Consider the following 20,546-nt stretch of genomic DNA (forward strand, 5'->3'; position numbering starts at 1 on the left):
ACGGTTTTGAATTATGCTATTATTTAGGTAGGTAGGTTTTATGTATAGTTTTTTTTGGTATCAATAACTAATTTTTCGTTTTGGTGGAGATTTCTAAGTTTGCTCTAATACCCTTATATTATATATTGAATGATTTGAAAAGATTTACTATGAAACATGTTGATAATTAAAAGCTGATTATTACAACTTTTGCCAAGAGGGTGGCACTACAGAAAAAAAGTCGTTTTCTATATTTATTAGTTTATTTTTTCAACATTAATTTTTAAAAAAGAAATTCCTTGTAAGTCATATATATTATATAGAATAATTACATGTTTTATAAAAATACTTAGAAAATCCACATATCCACTTAAGTCTTTACATTTGTTTTTATGCCTTAAAAATCAAACTTCATAATAGAAACATCTAAAGACTTGTTTTTATGATACTAAAGTGAATGACAACATTCAAGTGAAAATTCTTGGTGAAAGATCATTGCAATTTATTATAGAAATAAAAGCACACGACGCGAGTTGTCAACATAATGTGATTGATAAAGATAATATTTTACACTCTTACGCTATGGTTTCCTAAGAAAGAGGCGTCGCCGTTATCACCAGACCGTTTTGACCAGAGATTTCAACTTAAAAAGAGCGGTGGCGTTATCTTATTTTTATTTATATTAACTTATTTGTATATAACTGAGATGGAAAATTGAAGACCTACTTGGCAAATATTAGTGGATATATTTGTTAGACAAAGAGTCATCGGAAGTTAAATCTTTTGGTGGAGGATAGATGTTCAATTTTTCCTAGCCTGAATGTGAAAAAATTCCTCGAGTTACCAGGAATACCCCAGCTAAAATGCTGTAAATACGACTTAAAAAATGTCATTATAACTGTCATGGTAGTGTTTATAAAACTGTTTCATAGTATTTCTAGTTTTCTGCAAAATTTGAATTTTTTTTCATAAAATACTGTTGCGAGAGGATGCTGTACGACATCGCGCTTCTTTCGCTGTGGTGAATTTCGCGTTGAACGAGACTGTTCGAATGTCGCGCCACCCGTTAGCATGGTGGTACAGCGGGGAGTTGGGAGAGGGAATGCATGTAAAATGTAAAGCACGAAATCCGGATTGTTGTTTTTATGGCTGGAAATATATCCAGCTATAATTGGCAGAACGCAAGTGACATTTTTTTAAGGAAAAGTGTTCCTTATTGCCCCACGCACAAAATTCATCATAGCTCTATAAAATTCACCTGCCACATTTAAGGATATTTATTTTTATTTATTTTATTTCTTAAAATAAAACAACAGCCATTGTTACAAAAAAATTCAATATTTACAAATAAACCAAAATTATAGGCCAATTATACTTTTCTATGTATTACTCCGCATCATTCCACTCTTAAAAAAAACCAATATTTATGTTGACATATTATTTTTAAGCTAAGCAAAACGACGTAACCGACAACAATGTAGGCGATTACGCTAGCTCGCACCACTGTCAGAGTTATAGGCAAAACAGCGTTACCGCCACTATCTTAAAAGCGGAAGGTATTTAAACAATTTGGCTGTCATTTCAGTATTGGCAGTCACCAACCATTATAAATCCCATTTACCGAATTATTAAAAAAAATACATATGGAATAAAAATTTTAAAAAGCCTTCTGCACAATTCACTATTTGTCACTTACGTTGTTCTGCCGATTATTGCTCAATATGCCCAAATAGCAAAACACACATGTACGAACTGACCACATATCAAAGATTATTAAACTGTAGTGTGATGAATTGTAATATTTACTGTTTGCAGGGGAGGAAGGAAAGTAAAAAGTAAATTATTATTGAAAGAATTGTGATTTTTTTTCCAATAATTTTGATACATTCTTGGGTAGGATTATGCAAAAAATGGAACCAATATGATTATCAAAAGTCATTAAAAAAATATGCTACTTGGAGGACCCTAGACACCCTTAGGCCCGGCAGGGTTGAAAATCATGCATGAACTTGTTCACTACACAGAGTGTGTATTTCGAGGTTTTAAAATTTTTCACAATTTCCTTACAAAATCAACTTTTAAAAATTGACATTTTTGATATTTCGAATTATGTTTGCACTCATTTTAAGAATGTTCACCGTTACACAAGAAAACACATTTGTACCGCTATGACGGCACAGCTGTTTGATGTAACAATTAACGCTCTCTGGGAAACTTGCGCTATCTGATTTGTACATACGTTTTAATGACATCATCCACCCGCTACACGATGGCCGCTAGAGGACAGCACCGCTCTCTTAGAAAACCATAGCTTTACAAGATTTTATTCAAATAGATTAACTCAAATTTTAAAAGTAAAAATAATGGCAAATGAAATACAACTGTTACACGAAAGAAGAAAAAGAAAATTAGAATTGTAGTAAAACCAATATGAAAAAATAATAAAAAAGTAAATAGTTTACATATCGTCCGCCTAACTTGTAAAACTCGTAAATCCCAAAGTTACTCTTCTCAGGGAAGATTAAAAACAGTTTTGACTTCAGAAAATTGTAGAATTTTTTTTTCGATATTTTAACAATAAATAATGTTACACTGTACGGATAAACAAGTTTTACACACATAGATTATTTGAAGTCCTAATAGAAAATTACAAAATACTGTTTTTGACCATTTGTGGTTTTACAAGTTAGATGATATACGAGTATATTATAATATCGACGGTAAAAAGGCAAAGGACTGTATGACATTCATAAAATCAACTGATTTATATTACAAAAAGTTAAGACTTATTTTCACAAATAGTTGTTTAGGTTTACATCAAACTTTGTTTTTGGTATTCATCGTACATAGCCCTTATAGTTTTACATAATACCTGTCTTACCCACAATATTTTGGAATTGATTCAAAATAAAAAAAACTTGTGAGCATTTTTCATTTTTCTAAATCTTTAATTGACTCTCCTGCAAAATTCAGTTTCAGTCATAGAGCCTTTTACCGTTGATATGATGAGATAAAATTAATAATTCAAAATAATTTTTGAAATCCAATTTTATTTCTAACGAAGACAATATTGATAGCGTTTCGTGGAAAAGGGTAAAAGTAATGTGGATTTCAACCAACGTAAAAAAAATATATTGAAGAAAAAATCTGTTTTTTTGTGATTCATCGCTGAATGCAATTAATTCTTTTGAAAATTTCACCTGTAGAATATTATTTTCAAGTATTATGATTCTTGTGGTACTGACGCAACATTTTTTCACACATCAAATTAGATTATTTAGATTTATCAGCGACGGATGTGATTATCGGTGGTCGATGGTATTGGGAACAACTTTCTGTGCGATGATCTTCCCATATCCACCTCTTCCTCCATCATAGTCCATTCTATATTCATCTCGAACCTGGCGGAACAAACAATACTCCATTTTAATATCTTGTCGAGATAATTCCATCTCGGTAATCCGCTACTCGATTATCCAACAACTATTATATTCTGCCGGTAATTTTACTAGTAGAAAGCATAAAATCAGGCTCAATTCGTTGGTATTATGAAGTTTAGTGTTTGAATTATATTAGAATAAATAAAAAAACTCATTTTTAAAAAATAAAAGTTAGATTATAACAAGTCTTGCAGCTACTGAGCGCATGGACTGTTGAAATTTTAGACACAATTGACAAAATATCAGTTTTGAATGCTCCCGTATTGTGTATGTATGTACTATAATCTGGCGTTTTTGCTAATTGGACACTTGCCTGGTTTTAGGGTGGCGAATTACTGAGAGTACTGTATATAATATATTTTTCAGTTACTGTAGATTAAAGTAAAAATAAAATTACCTGTCCACCAGTTTTTCCTCTTCCATACTGTCTCCCCTCCACAAATCCAGCGTCCCAATCGGAACGCACTATTCTATCATCCAATCTAGTACCATTTACATATCTGGAAAGGACAAGAAACATATTAATAATTCAACATTATCTGATATGGGTTAGTACAAAGACGCGCCCATAGTTTTAATTTATTTTTCTCATAAAAACAAAACATATTATAGAATTTATACAATGGTTGCAATACATCGGTAAAAAAAGTTTATAAAATGTATCTCGAACTATATAGAACTTTCAATGTAAAATAATGATTATTTTGGTAAGATAAGTACGTATTGAAATAGTGTATTGATGTTTTTTACATTGAAACAAAGTGGACTCCTGTGTTTTATTCTCTAAGGTAAATATCCCTTAACTAACTGCATTTTACAGCAATACTAAAAAGATTTAGAAACAATGCCCTAGAGTAAGAGGTATCTTGTTCACCAATTGTCGGCCTCGTGGTGTAATGATCAGCGCATTTGCCTACCAGGCAAAAGGCCTCAGGTGCGATTCCCGACATGGTTGATATGAAATATTAATTTAAAAGGGTATTTTTACATTAGAATATTTCATAGCGTAAGACTGATCATCTTACCTTTGAGTAGCAAAAATGATCAATGAAATAGCTGATATAATTTATCTATTCAAAATTGCCTCTGGTTCAATTGACTGTCCTGAACTACTATGCAAACTCTCTTTTAATGTTCCTTCCAAAGTTCTAAGGAATAACCTTCTTCTTCATATTCCCCTTGTTTCATCTAATTATAGGCAAAATTCATATTTATGGCAAACTTTTAATAATTTTAATGTAATAACAAAATCATTTAACATAGATTTATTGGGGAATAATCATAATGAAGTGCGGCGTTTGCTTTCGAAATAATTTGTAAAGTTTTTTCTTTTCTTTTTGATTTACATTAGACTACTGTTAATTTTATGTTCAAGAATATTTTTTAACTTACTGCGATGCTACTTGTGAAAAATTGTAATTGGCTTATTTATTATTTGTAATTTATTTTGTTTTATATATAAGATAAATATAGCTGCTGGTTATCCAAATAAAGAATAAAAATAAAATTATATTTCAAATAGCAATAATTTCCATCACAAGTATAGAGTCTTACTTCATGCAGGCTTCAGCATCTTCTCTTGTGTAGTACTCGAGGAAGCAAAAGCCGCAAGGAGTCTTTTTGTACTTGTCCAGTCCCATAATGACCTTTCGGATGTCTCCGCAGCGGGAGAAGAGTTCATAGATCTGCTCCTCCGTCGTGTAGAAGGACAGGTTTCCCACGTACAGAGTGCACGACGTGCGCAGGAGCCTTTCCTGTTCCCCGCGGGAACCCTGAATAACAGCCGGAAATAAATATTATATTAATATAGAAATATTATATAATAGTAGACAAATATGCCAACTACTACACTGCGGGGTGGACTTATCTCCACTTGATTTCCTTTTTCAGGATTTTTCTCCAAAGCCAAAAACTCTCATCCAGGATTCTGGTTCTATTTCACAAACAAATATGAAATAAATTGTTTTTATCTTATTCAGCTTCTTTTTCTAATTTTCTCTCAAGGTACGGAAAGCTGATAATGAAGAGCTGATTAGATTTTCAGATACATATTTGTAATTACATACTTATTCAACATACAGTATAAGAAAATTTAGGTCAAAAATCATAGAAATATTGAGAGAAGCAGATACATATTTAATTAACTTCATTATTATATACGTATTTTTCATTTCTTATCTTTTACATTTGATATATTTAACATTATTTAAATTTTTGTCTTCAGTGTAAACAATTTTTTGGTGTGTGCATGAGTGTCCTACACTAATATGCAAAAAATGACTGTATTTGTGTACATACTGTTTGTTTACCCATCAAAATAAATAATAGTATTTAAATTATATACATCTTAGAATGTTTAGGACACCTAGCCACAATGAGGAACTTCTGCCCTACAGGAAATTTGAGATAAAAAATGTTTTCTTGCATGGTAAAAATTAGAGCATTAAATTGTACGGAAAAGTTTGCCATCAATGGCCCAATGGGCAGAACTGATCGAGAATAAGTGGAAGAAAACCTCTGACATTACACGCGGAGTTATTTCAGAAATACAAAACTTTTAAAAAGTCGTAGCTCTGATAATACGATATATAAAAATTGAAAAATATTTTTTTGGCTTAGTTTAATAATTTATTAACTAATAAAAAAGACCACTGAACAAAATAAAATAAAAACAAAACTACAACTAGCAACACGTATTTATGAACAAAATAACATCAAAAGGGAAAACGGGAATCCAGAGAGGAAAAGAGGAGAGGAGAGAAATAGAAAAGTTTCTTCAAGAGCAATTTTAAAAGAGCTATTGTAGAAACATCTTCAATAGTGGATGGGAGATGATTCCACAGTCAAGTCTCCGACACTGCCACGCAACGGTTGTTTCGTCCATGTTTTGAAACAGGCCAGTATTTTGTTTTTATGTGAGACTTCAGGAGTGTACAGCTCGAGGGCAGGCATGTAGATGACATCATTTTTAAAACAAAGTGATGTCAATACGAAAACAAAATGACAAACCCTATTCATTCTGACGGTAAAAAAAAAAAAAATTACGATCATTGTTGCATTTTTAATTAACGTTTCAAAATAAATAGATCATTTTGCAGCACCTTTATAATAAATAAATAAATAAAAATGGATGAGATTTTGGTAAAGGGATTGGCTGGTTCAAGTGCTTACTTTACACTCTGTGTCACATTCACTATTCTATGTTTGAAGAACACCTATAATTCTTTCATCTGTTGATTTCAAAACAGGCAGAATGCTGAATGTTATTAGTGATCATTTAAACCAGTCAAAGACAGGTAATATTGATAAAATATTTACTTAACTCGCATAAATTTCTTTGAAAATAATATTTGCATTCTTGTGAATTACACAAATGTTTCAAATTAAGGGCTATTTAAAAATACTTGTTAATAACCGAGTCAGAAAATGGACGTTAAGGTGTAGTTGAGTGTGGTTGGAACCTTGGACCTATGGTACGGAGTCCGCGACACGACCACTAAACCATAAACCTGAATAATTTCCGTGACTTAAAATGTTGATTGTGTTTTGGGTTGTCAAACGTGTGTTGTTTGCACTTTTTGCCGACCTTTCGGACAGCATTGCAGCGTCTATCATCTAAGCTCTAAGCCGATGATCACATGTTGCATCAAATCAAGAATTTTCGTAAAACATCAGCATAAAAAAATTATATCAGCGAAATTTCAAACGTCAAAAAGGTTAGTTATTAAATTTAAAATGCAACAGCAAAAATTGAACGCAAGCTAAGGTTCTACATTTACCCAAATATGTGTTGTTATTTAAAAAGTTACAATCCGTTTAATAGGAATAGTGACTATATAGTAATAAAAGTAAACAATAATAACCTTAAAATGTTGATCTCTGTACGAGCTTAAGTCTGCCGTTACGGTGGCCATTCTGCATTAATTACTTTAATAAAACAAAAAAAAATACGTATTTCTTATTCTTTCAAAATTCAATCAAAACAAAATTGATATTACGTATTTTAATTTAAAACTACAAAACAGCTAGAAATTCCCTTCAATGGATTCAATGACGCAAATTGACACGATTGACACAAGAGAAATGCGCAGAAAAGATATTAAACGGTTTATTTGTCTATGAAACTAATGGAAAAAATGTTCATAGGTGACTGGGGATGAAAGTAACAAACAAGTTAAAAAAATATATTTTTTCTTGTACAAACATTTCTACTACTATTTTGCGTCTATTCTGCCCTCTCTTATCTCTGCAATTCCCACGGATTTGCGCTGAACGGTTGTGAGTAAATCGTATTGGTGCCAGTAAAATACAACAAAAGTAAGTTGTTGATATTTTTTTCAATGCTTTATAATTCTTTAGATATGGAAGTTATTTAGAATATTTGTCTTTAATGTTTAAGTAAGTATGCTTTGTATCACAAATTATCTACGTCCAAATCATGTTTCTCTTGATTTAAAAGTTTTTTTTTGGGTTTTAAAAAAATTGTCTTGCCGTCTACTTCATCATCTAGTCTAGGCACTCAGTCGAAATAATTTATCGATTTAGCAATTTCATTTACTCCACAAAGCTCAACATCTTACATATTAAGTGAATAAAATATTAAGAACGAGCCAAGTAAAGGAAAATAATAGTTTTCTTCCTATGATATTGAATCCATACAAAAAGCATGACCCCACAAAAACAAGGGAAGGGGAAGGACATGTAGGAAATTGACTATAATCACACACATCCAAAAGGCCACATAGTCAAAAGATCTGTGCTGGGTGATGAACAGAATATTAATCCAAACATATTGCTTCAAAAAATAATATAAAACGAAACACAAAAAGACGAAAATAAAGAAGACCAAAAATTATGCTGTTTGATTTTCGTTGAACCATTTTTAAATACTTAGACAAATGAAAAGCGGGTGTAGTGTTTAGAGTGCCTTTTGTGGTCACACGTAGCTCGCAGCTGCGCTATGTTTGTCAAAAAAAATTTTCGTACAGTTTCTATATTTGGCGAAATTGTTTATTTATATTCTTCTACTTCATAGAATATTAAAAAATAAAAATAATGGTACTTTTAGAATTATTTCGTTTTTTTTACCAAGTTTCATCATAAAATACCTTGTTACAACCATCCTTAGGAGTCGAGGTGTTTTTAACAAATGCCATCATTTGCATTACAATTCTTTTTTTCAGAATGTGTTTATGTTAAGAAAAAACAATAAGCTAACAAAATTTATGTTATATATCCTATTATTTATAATATGGATAATAAGGTTTTAACGAATGAGTTATTTTTTATAATTTATTTACTGACTGGTAATTATTTCTTGGTCCGCATAAATAATAATTGTTTTTTTAAAGTTATACTTTTTTACAAATTATACAAATTTACTTATCTTTATTTTTAAATAAATTGATTCAATTCAAGACATTGTCCAATACCTTTATTATTTTAATTTGTTGAATTGTGGCGCTATTTCAAAGACTACTTATGTATTATTTTAAAAAATAGATGTTTAATATAAAAAATATGTAAGTATCTGCATGATGATAATACCTAAGTACCGAAAATCATTTATTTAAATACAATGTGCCACACCACTGGCAGTGAAAGTCAATGAAAATATAGGTCATCCTGGATTAGTGTAATTTTAGCTATGTTAATTGATTTAAAAGTTACACAGGTACCTACATTCAAATTTACATAAAAATTCATGGATACTTTGTAACATCTATTAAGTAAGTACTTAATTACACTTCAAAAGAAAGAATATATTGAAATTGTTCAAATTTCAAAATATGAAACAGTTGAAAATTTGTATCAATTTCTGTAAATATTATTTTCAGTAAGCATCAAAATGACAGACAACAGTATGGATAATATATTAAGCAAAAGCTATGATACAGAAACATTAAAACAGACATTTTTTGATGATATCATAGTTGATGTATCTCAGCAGGTTGGTAATTTTTAAGACCTTATAATTTTTTATGTTTTCTAAAGGTAACTTGCTTGGTAAAATGTTCACATCACAAAGTTTTGATTTTTATGAAAAATTATTCACTACCTAAGATTTTCTTGCATAAATAAATGCTTTGTGTATGCATGTATTTTATTGGTAATTAAGTATTTATTCAGTTTTCATGTTTTTAGAGTCATGTGGTTCTGCCGAAATTAGACTCTTTGAACGAAAGTCTAGAATTAAAGTATTCTGAATTGATGCATAATTTGAAGGAAGAGAAGAATACAGAGGAAAGATTAAAAAGTTCACTCGGTAAGAAAAGCAGTCCAGAACACAAATATATTATTTTTATACAAATCTTTATATACTGATTTATTCTGCTTTATTATAGATTTATTTCAATATTCTCTCTTTAATTTCGTGATAAATAATACAGTTCAACACTTGTTAATCATGAAGATTACATAACCATATTGGTACCCTTGACCGTCTTGTGGTGTAATGTTCAGCACGTTTGCCTACCATGCAAAAGGTCTCGGGTTCGATTTCCGGCAAGGTTGATGTGAAATACTTATTTCACAAAGGTGTTTTATCTATGCGTCTTCTGCGCCCCAGCCAAGTACGTGCTGCCACCTTGGAGAAGGTAAGGGAGACCGCTCGCTCGGCTCCCCCCTTCTACTACTTCTACCCAGCCGTCGGCCCTTAGAGACGTTCGCCGCTCAGACTCCGCTGCGCACAACATACAGCGATATAAAATGTATGAAAAAACACATAAAAACATAAAATATATCCTATTCTATATTTCCCCCTATGACCGAAGACCGAACCCGCTAGTGAATCAAATCGTCTTTATTAAGGGTTCAGCACTTGGCTTACCGGTGCCCTATACTATTATATAAACAAATCGATAAATATAAACACAATAATAACGGCTTTAAATCGTCTCCAGTGAGTCCGGAAGAGTAACTTTTTAGCATGAGCAAATTCAGTTTTAGGTTATGTGAAGGGAGTGCTTTCACCGATGGTAGATGCTGTAATCTGATCCGAAACTTTAGAAAAGAGTGATAACGACATACAGCATAATGTAAAAAACCCAGTGTGCATATTACTTTATTCAAATTTAATTCATCCTGAATATTTTTAGACTATACAATAGTGCGGTTGAAAGCAATAGAGAACCAGGTAGATGCGCAGATGGAGAAGGGAAAGCAGGTGAAAACGGAATTTGACTTTTTGAAGCAGCTAAAGGACAACGAAGAGAAGGTCATGGAATCTTCCGTGTGAGTTATATTGCTATGGTTTGTATTTTGTGTGACATAACTTTGCGGTCAAACATTTCAACTAATGTTGTTAAATGTTTAGTATAAAACAGCATTTATCAATATTATTTCTAGCCGATTACCATTGTTTCCCATTCTTCCCTTGACATATCCTTATGGTACCCACCTAACATCGAGATGGAACATTTACAAGAATAGAACATTCGGATTTGGAACATGATAAACAAAATTTTGACATTACATCAGATGGCATAAGAATTTTTGGAATCGTCGAGTGTTGTTGCTTAAGTTTTTATAATAAATTGTTCAATGTGAAATTCATAGTGCACTTTCATCTTCCAGTGCCCAAAATAGAAGAACATCCTCATCTTTACTTAGAGTAATAATACGCCACTGGCTGCCACTGGCTGGCCAATGGCAATAGTCATCCATACGGACAAAAACAATTCTATGATTATCAACCACGAATTTAGCTACAGCTTACAGCAATACAAATGGCCGTAGGTACGCTGTCGAGAATTTCAAGCACATACTGAAACCGTCCATTGCACATTTGTTGTTAAACCAATAATTTGGAATGCTTTTATTCTACGCAATGGAGCTAAAGGGCTCGTCTTACAGCGGGAGCTTTTGGCATTCTGAGCTGTATTACCCGTCGCTTCGTCAGGACACTCGCTACATTAACAATCAGATGTTGGTCCCATGGCTGAGTGTCGCAACCCGCTCTACCATATATGATTCTCATTTTCTAATAGTGAGTTATTATTTACAACTCGTTGAAAATGGCCCTCTAAATTGAAATCATTTGGATTAATGTGTTACAGGCCTCGTGACCTGTCCATTGGCTGGATTAAATGTCCACTTTACACACTGCGTAGGACTCATTATTCTGATTATGTTTCAGAGTGCCAAAAGTGTTCAGTAATCGGTTCCATTTTTTCAAAATATCTTGTTCGTAGTGGTACTCTTCTTCATTCTCTAAACGATTAAGTATATAGAGAATATCTCGCAAATAATGGCCAACCGAGAACTTGATGTGACATCAATAGTTTCACCCAGAGAAATTAAAAAATATTTACAGTTATTTATGTCTCCTATTAATTTGATTTATTTTACAATACGCCCGAGGGGCATTTACAAAAATAATACCGGTAATTACAAACATGGTAAGGTAATGGCATCAGTAATGGACTGCACCTTAGTTATGGACAAAAGTTTATTAAATCCTTTAAAATAAGAAATATTCAACATATTTTTATACTGGAAAAAATGAATCATAAACTATAGATATTTATCTATCAACCGGGATGCATATCGCGACAATCGGCTATTACGTTAAAAAATAGCTAGCATTTAAAGGCATCAATCGAACGGCGTTAGCGAAATTCATAATTTCTTGCAGAAATAATTAGTGAGGTGAGTAACTATTTTGTAATTAGTTGGTAGAAATTTTAGTAATTACTTATTGAAATATTAAATAATACGTTTTCTAGACATACCGTAGATACAAAATCAATCTAAATTCATACCTAGCTACTTGTATATTTTGTCAAATTTGAATGTTCATAACTGACTACCGATTTTCATCTTAGACCAGTGATGGACAAAATGTCCATAAATTGAGTCAAATAGTTTATCTGTGTTTTCATCGCAGTTACCTTCAATTTAAGTCTGTCGTGCCGTCTTTGTTGTACATTATGTTTGTGGTACTGATAAGTGTACGCAATTTAGTCATGGACATGGGTGTCCAATATTGGTTGTCCATAAGTGGATCTTAAATAAAGGTATATTTTGTGTTTTATTTTCTAGCCATGGCACCCAAAAAAAAATATACGCCAAAACAAATGGGACGTGCCGTAGATGCAGTGAACAGGGGGGAAGCAGTAGGGGCAGCGGCGTTAAAATATGGTGTACCACAAATAAATAACCCGGAATAATTGAAAACAAACTTTTTTCTTTGTTTGAAATTAGTACAATGACGTTATCTATTGGAAACACCTTCAGATGGTCGTAAAAAACCGATAAGATTTGGTACAAAATAGAAGACATTGTGGAAAGGATAAATGATCCTGTACAGCAAAATAAAAGAGGTTTTTTTTAAAGTAATGAAGATGGAAAAATATTTACCTAATATCTATATGACCTAAAGAGATTTTGTTACTCATACGTCCAATGCTGGACGTCCATTACTGGACGTTGTCCATTAATGGGTGTCCATAATTAGATTTTGTCTGTCCATCACTGATGATTAGAAGTAACTATGGTTTTTCTATTTTTTATTTAAACCTGTAACCCGTTATTAATTTTACCATTAAAAAAAGATTTCCAACATACCGTACTATTATTATTTCACATCGTCTGATTTCATTTTGTTAAAAATGGATCGTAGGGTTATGAAGTCTAAAAACATTTTCTAAAACTGTCCATCACTGGTGCCTTTACCTTAATAATTTGAAAAAAAAAACAACACATAACTTTTTAAAAAGATATCTAGAAACCTAAAAATCATGCTGCAATGCAAAATAAAACTCTTGTGTAGCAAAGAAGAGGAAAAATAGACTATTGTAACATCATTAGTTATGTACAATAATATGTTTTTTTATTATTTTTTAAACGTTAGGTACATAGGTAAAGTAAAGAATAAAATGTTGGAAATAAATAGTTTTTTTTTAATATTTAAAAGAATTATAAAAAATTGTATTTGAACTAAAAATTTTTTTTTCAGTTAGAGTAAATGTAAGAAATACTCATCAAAAATGGAGAAAACTTTGCATGAAAAGGAAATAAAGATTTATATGCCCATTAATAATTAGCTTTAAACAATGTATTTAAGGTTTTAAAATGAATAATTAATTGGTCATAATCGTAGAACAACGATGCATGTAATTTTCTTCAACTTTACATGAGACATTAATTTTTTTACACTTTATGTCACAACTTGATAAATACAAAAAACCTTCACATCTGTAAAAATATACGGGCAAATAAAATTGAAAATGCCTCTAATAAATTAAGTTTTGCATCAATCAATGAATATGTTTTAGGAAGAATTACACAACCATTTTTAAGGAGCTGTCGGAATCTTTTCGGGGAGCTCCCAAACTTTATGTAAGTACTTTCTACAGCCTGCGGGGATACAGTTAGTAAAATCGATTTATTCAGATGATTTATTGTATTTAATTAAAATTGTATCTGTATTATAATAAAGAAATGTATTTATCGCCGTTGTTAAATGGACTGAGTAAGTCTGTAAATAAATAAATTTGTTTTCTAAACCGGTTGCAGGCACAAGTAAGGCAAAATTAAAAAACAGGGGATGAAAAACTGGCACCCTGGGGGGCAAAGATTGCGCCAGATCTGAAGAAATCTGACACTATCCCACACCTCAAGAAACTTAATTTTATTTCATCTTTGCATTGCTCATGACTGCAAAAGTTGATCTTGGTGGTGGCGAGGGAAGGGGGGGGGTGGCTGGAATTGATTGAATCGGCTTGTGGTCCTGTTTTCTTTTAAAACAAAATATGTTTTCTCCCGACAAGGATAATCGGTTCAGCCCTGTACATTGTTTATACAATTTCTTTCTTTGTTTCAACCAATTTTTTATACTTATTTTTATTTGATAGACATTTGAACAGAGATGAAGGAATTATAAGCGAAAATGGAAGTATGGTTCGGTAATCAGATGGCAGAAGGGACCATCTGTATTTTTGTATATGTTTTAGTTTTCAAAAGTTTTAATTAATATTTCAGTAAATACACGAGGATTTTTTTTTTAAATCAGTGTCATTTAGAATAGTAATTTATTATTGAAAAGCAACACTAAAATATTTTAGTTTGTGGATTAAAGTCTTGAAAGTGAGACGTATTTCAGCTCTCCTGAACATTTTTGAAAATAACAAGATACTTAAGCTAATTAAAAATATTGATGACTGTGTTAGACTCCAAGAAGACATAAATGCATTTCATACTTGGTGCAAAACTAATAACATGGAACTTAACATCGATAAATGCAAAATTATTTCATACCATAAATGTAAACATCCTTTTATTTTTGATTATAAACTTAATGGCCAAGTTCTTTCGATTGTCACCTCTATAAGAGATCTTGGAGTGATCCTAGATAATAAACTAACTTTTCTGGAACACTTTGATAATATAGTAAACAGATCCTTAAAAATTTTAGGCTTTATTAATAGAACTACGTCTGATTTCCAAAGTATGCTTACACTTAAAACACTTTATTGCTCTTTAGTTCGCCCTATTCTTGAATATGCATCTGTAATCTGGTCCCCTCATTATGCTGTTCATATCAAGCGCCTTGAATCAGTTCAACATCGTTTTATAAGAAAAATTGCATGGAAGATGGGATTGGAAAGAGGAGACTATTCATATTCTGATATGGAGAGGTTTTTAAGCATATCAAGTCTTGAAAAACGCAGATGCATTGCAGATATAATCTGCATGTATAAAATTATGAACTGTCTCATTGATGCCCCTGAAATTTTGCAAAAGATTCTTTTTAACGTTCCCACCCGTAGACTAAGAAATAATGAAATGCTTTTCCTCGGTCACTACAGGACCAATTATGGTGCACAGTCGCCTTTGCCCAGAATGATCAGGCGGGTGAACGATCATCAAGATCTTGATTATTATGGTGTAAGGATGTCTTTCTTTACAAATCAGCTAAAGAATCTGTATAGTTAGCCTATGCTTTTTACTTAATCTAAAAAATCTATCATCTGTCTTTGCTGCTTATTTCTGTTCCTTATATTTTTTTATTCCTTTGTAAAAATTTCTTTTAATTGTAATGTTTATAATGGACTTTGTCCGTAAATAAATAAATAAATAAAATTACAGATGGTCCCTTCTGCCATCTGACTACCGAGTTATTTACATGTTTTTGAGTATTCCCATCACCAAAATTTTTGTTATACATACATCTGTAGATAGATCTAAAAAGCTATTCATATACTTGGTAAAAAAAAACATAATATGTATTAGTTATAAACTGTTAATGATATCATACTTGCTCGGAAAACAACTTATATACATAATATTACTCTTCTGTGTTGCAATTTATGACTTGGGCCTTTTTAGATTCATAATTTCCCTCATCACACCCAACGGTGGACAGGGCACTGGACATTGGTGTATCAATTGCATCCCGATGTTTATTTGTTACATTAAGGTAAGGTAGTGGTCTTATGCTTCAGCCGCCAGTCCTGGGACTATGGAATAATATTGCAGTGCTAAAATACCATTTTAAATGTCAGGAATCAAACCTGAGACCTCTTGCATGTTAGGCAAACGTGCCGACCATTAGATTCGAGCCACAGATATATCCTTAAATTCTCCCATTATGTAAATATTTTTTAACCACATGTTTTTGGGTATTATGGGCCCCCACAGGCAGATGAAGTCTTACAAGAGGAAGTAAATCTACTACGCCAAACTGCCAACGCCCTGAAGGACAAGTTGTCAGCCATGGAGAGCGAGGTTTCCACCCTCAAGACCATGTTCAACACCCGGAAGGAAGAAGACATTACGTCCCAATCTACCAGGAGTGTCATGTAAGGCATATAAAAAAACTCTGATTTAAACAAACAATGGCCATTGCATTACACAGTTTTTAGCAGCGGTTTTAACTGCTGATGGAAAATAACCCTTTAGGTGTCACAAGTGAGATATCTCCCGACGGTATATTAAAACATAAACATTTGCATGTAAATATCTAGAATATGTTTTACTACCAATTTAACACATTGCCTGAAATGAATAGTGAGACCATTCCACTTTTGATTCCGCATAATATTCCCTAATGAAACTTATCCCTATTGATAGTATTTTTCTTTCCCAATTTATTAAAATACTCATGTTGAATTTATCTGACATTTAAACGGTTAATGCAATGCTAAAGGAAAAAAGCACATCACGTTTATCGCTAATAAAATCTGTCAAGAAGGTTTTCGCTCAAAAATGTAAATAACCAATATTCCTTTAGATTTTTCTTCAGGGAGGATTTGGAAGGGGCTTGCTATGATCTGTTTGGTTTGCTTAGTGAGGGTTACCAGTATTGGGCTTTAAATACATTTGATGCATGTATGTATGTATTTTACAATTATTTTCTTTTAGGTTTTTGTCTTTTTTAGTTATTTCTGTATATTATGACGTTTTTTCTCTTTCTTTCCAAAATGGAATCCAGAAGGGCATTGTTGCGACTAAAATATCGAAATAACAGTGTATTTCTTCACTGTTTTACAGGGAAATTAAGTGAAAGTGAGAAATTGACTCCACAACATGATACAATGTTTTATTATTTTTTCAGTTTCATTGTCACACAAGAAAATCGATAAATTAGTGTGAAAAAAATCATGAATGTATAAAACAGAAGAAAGGCTTTATAAAGTTTCATAATTTCGACGGTTCCTACGTATACTATAGAAATTGCAGTTTGCGAGGTTTACAGGCGAACTTAAGCTTGATTATTTTAAAGAAGCTATCGGATACTGTAGAATAGCCAAATATGTGCCAAAAATTTATCATTAAAAAAAGTCCTGTGATAATTTGTATAAATTAAACAGATTCCTAAAATTGAATCTCATACTTTTCATATGCATAAAATATTAGAGGGAGTGGGAAGATTAATAAAGGAATTAGTAAAAAAAATAAAATTGGGTGATTTTTAGAAGTAGAAATAAATGAATTTTTGCTAAGATTTAATTCGTATGGGGTTATGCTTAAGATTAGTGATTCTAATTTAAATAACAATAGACACATATTTGGCAATTCTTCAGTATCTGATAGCTTCTAAAAAAAATATCAAGATTTGTTTTTGCTCTCCTGTAAACATCGCAAAATGTAGTTTGTATAGAATGCGTAGAAACTTTGATTTATAAAGTAAATATTTTTTTATTCATCCTGTTTTCCAAGTAAGTACTGTTAGGTGTAGACAGACATCACCTTTTCTGGCCAATACAAGCATTGTAAGCAAATATTTTTTAATTCATCCAGTTTTCTAAAAAAGTACTGTTAGGTGTAGACAGACATCACCTTTTTTGGCCGATACAAACATCATATAAGTGGTTCAATACTGAATGTGTCTTCTGAGTTATGTTTATCCTTTGAAAAATAGGAAGACTGCATTTTTATATTAAACTAGCAGACCCGACAGACGTCCTGCACGAACGTTGGCTTGCCTGCTATTAGTTTGGAAAAATACTTTTCACTGATAAGTAGGTACTTAGGTTCTTGTTTGTGATTGAATTCCAAAACTAAAAATTGACAATATTGAAAAAATATTGGATTTAAGTAGGTACTTGTTTATGGTTGAATTCCAAAACATAAAATAAATATTTTTCAAATATGGCATTCTTTTTGCAAACGTCAAACTCCAGTCATTTCACCAACAAAGGGGTGTACTTGTGTAGGAATACGATTTTTAAAAATGTATTGAATTTAATATTATTTCAGGGTTACCATTAAATCCATTCCATTAAAAAGATATTTCATTTATTAATGGGTAGAAATTATATGGAATTTAAGGAAAGAATCTGATTGAGATCCACACAACACAAATGCTGTTTGTAATAAACATTCAAAAACAAACTTTTTTTATACACAAAAAAACAATATCTTTCTATTTTTTTGCAAATGCATTCTCCTCGAACAACCAACAACAACCCCGGTAGATCGATGAATAAAACATGTATGCTCCTAACTTCTTATTTACATATTCAATTGAAGATTTTAATATCTACGAACACGCACAGCGCATATTTCTCTGGAAACCGCACGTAAATCGGTTAAGCCGTTTAGGAGGAGTACGGGTGACATCACACGTACAGAGGAATTATATATATAAAGATGAGGAATTTTACCTCCACCTTTGCCCGACTGTTTTTAATATCTCACGATCCAAAGGTTAAAATATCTTGTATTTATGAGCTATTTAAATTTACAGAAAAAATAGTGCAGACGCTGACTTTATGATTTCGTGGCTGAAACAAAAGAACAATGGATGGGTGAAAGAATACGAAATCCTGTCCACCAAGTTATCTAAACACGATTTACAGGACACTAATGAAAATCTATTACGCAACCCCAAATGAATGTTAAAAAATTGTAATAAATAAAATAAAACCTGTAATAAAAAATACTATAAACAATGTGAGATAATTTTAAGTAGAAGCAATAAAAAAATTTATTCAATAAAATTGAAATACATTGTGTCCTTATAATTGTACACATGAGACTTCATTAGTATATAATAAATAGATAACATCTTAGAAGAAATTACTATAAGTATATTATGATAACAACAATTTATGTAATATGAATTGATTTAATATTTTATGATAGTGTATAATTTAGAATTCTAAAATAAATTGAATAATGTTTATAACATGGTGTCAAATTATTTATTTTTCCGATAGATATCGCACAACAAAACAATAGTTTTTAATTTATTTAATAAATTTTCTTTGAATTCACAACATTTAGTTCTTTCCTTGCATTCATAATTAATTTGAGTTATAATTTATAATTAAATTCCAATAACAATTATTACGTTATCAAAAATTCTGTTTAACTGAGGTTAGATTTCATAATTCAGTGAAATTATAGAAATGTATTTTCATATTATAATATAGCCACATCGCTGCTCTAGTTCTTGTAAGTTCAATGGACAATTGTTAGCAAAATTGAGTTATGAATGCCAATATGTTCATTATCTTATTACGCATCCGAGAATTATTATTTTTTCTGTTATTAAATAGTATTTTTAGCATTTTTTTAGTGCCGATCTCCACTTACTGATTTGACTTTAAAAACAAAAAAAATGTCTTGTAAAATTTGCAAAATGGTCTATTGAACATACAAGAACTATAGCAGCGACATGTAAAAAAGAAAACAGATAAATAAGAAAATATTACAGATTTAAGCAACAAGGCAAAAAATACAGATCAAAGACCACAAAAAATATCTAATGATTACAACGGCAAACTGATTACCATTTATTGGTAATGTTTTATAACTATATACGTAATGTTCAAACATTCTACCCTGATGTATGGAACCACTGACAACATAATATAAATTCAAATTTGTACGCGATGACTAAATCATGATAAATATACATAACTATTCCGTTGTTCAAAACAGCTTTAAATAGAAAAATATGGCTGTAAACAATACTTGATCACTGGTTCGTTTTTACAGGCGTAAAAAAATATATAATTACAAGTAACCATAGAATTATAATATACCAGAAGGCGCATGGAACCAAGTTAGCATACATCGCACTGTGTCCAAAAGTTTACCATTTATCCCCCCTTGCACGACGACATCCCGCCTGCGTGCATGTTGCTAGACGGCGTACAATGTATTCTCATAACACAAATATAAGTTAATTTTATGTTATGTTACGTTTTACCACAAAAAATATTTTACTGACTGGACTATATAAAAAAAACAGAAAGTTTTATTAGACAAATGTAAAAAAAAAACCACCAAATAATTATTAAGTAAATTAATACCGTTTAATATACCAAGGCTTATTTAAAAAGCCGGGTAAAAAAATTCAAATACCCTGGCAATACTAAAAAATGTCCATCTTGTTTTATTTCACAATCTGACAGACGGTATAATAATCAAATTCTTAAATAATATTTTTTGTGAATTCACTACTTGCACATGAAATGTGATCCCACCCTATTCCCATTTAATCACAGCAGTATTTTAGACACAATTTAATTTAAATCGGCAGTTGCATACTAAACGATGTGTCAACAGAGAAACTAAGCTTAAGTTTGATGCGCGTATGCAGTTTCTGGACTAATATAATTCTATGCAAGTAACATCAAACAAGTAAAATTATTATCTTCAACAGAAAGTGAC

At 31.4% G+C, this 20,546-nt stretch overlaps 2 protein-coding genes across 2 annotated transcripts; one reads left to right on the plus strand and one right to left on the minus strand.

Moving 5' to 3' along the window:
* Nucleotides 1-1,825: 1,825 nt before the first annotated feature.
* Cbp20 (cap binding protein 20) lies at nucleotides 1,826-7,506 on the minus strand. The gene is made up of 4 exons (XM_088226811.1): nucleotides 7,283-7,506; nucleotides 4,974-5,191; nucleotides 3,817-3,919; nucleotides 1,826-3,380 (listed from the first exon to the last, which is right to left on the minus strand). The coding sequence occupies exons 1-4, from the start codon at nucleotides 7,331-7,333 to the stop codon at nucleotides 3,282-3,284; spliced, it is 471 nt and encodes a 156-aa protein (XP_088082937.1). The 5' UTR covers nucleotides 7,334-7,506; the 3' UTR covers nucleotides 1,826-3,281.
* On the plus strand, nucleotides 7,116-18,908 carry LOC148281349 (uncharacterized). The gene is made up of 7 exons (XM_088226805.1): nucleotides 7,116-7,135; nucleotides 9,257-9,369; nucleotides 9,564-9,684; nucleotides 10,517-10,652; nucleotides 13,697-13,760; nucleotides 16,062-16,222; nucleotides 18,613-18,908. Exons 2-7 carry the CDS (start codon nucleotides 9,268-9,270, stop codon nucleotides 18,758-18,760), a joined length of 732 nt encoding a protein of 243 aa, XP_088082931.1. The 5' UTR covers nucleotides 7,116-7,135; nucleotides 9,257-9,267; the 3' UTR covers nucleotides 18,761-18,908.
* Nucleotides 18,909-20,546: the final 1,638 nt, after the last annotated feature.

The sequence above is a fragment of the Micrasema longulum genome, unplaced genomic scaffold, assembly GCF_059751315.1.
Source record: "Micrasema longulum isolate JH-2025_06_02 unplaced genomic scaffold, ASM5975131v1 h1tg000469l, whole genome shotgun sequence".
Taxonomy (NCBI): Eukaryota; Metazoa; Arthropoda; class Insecta; order Trichoptera; family Brachycentridae; genus Micrasema; species Micrasema longulum.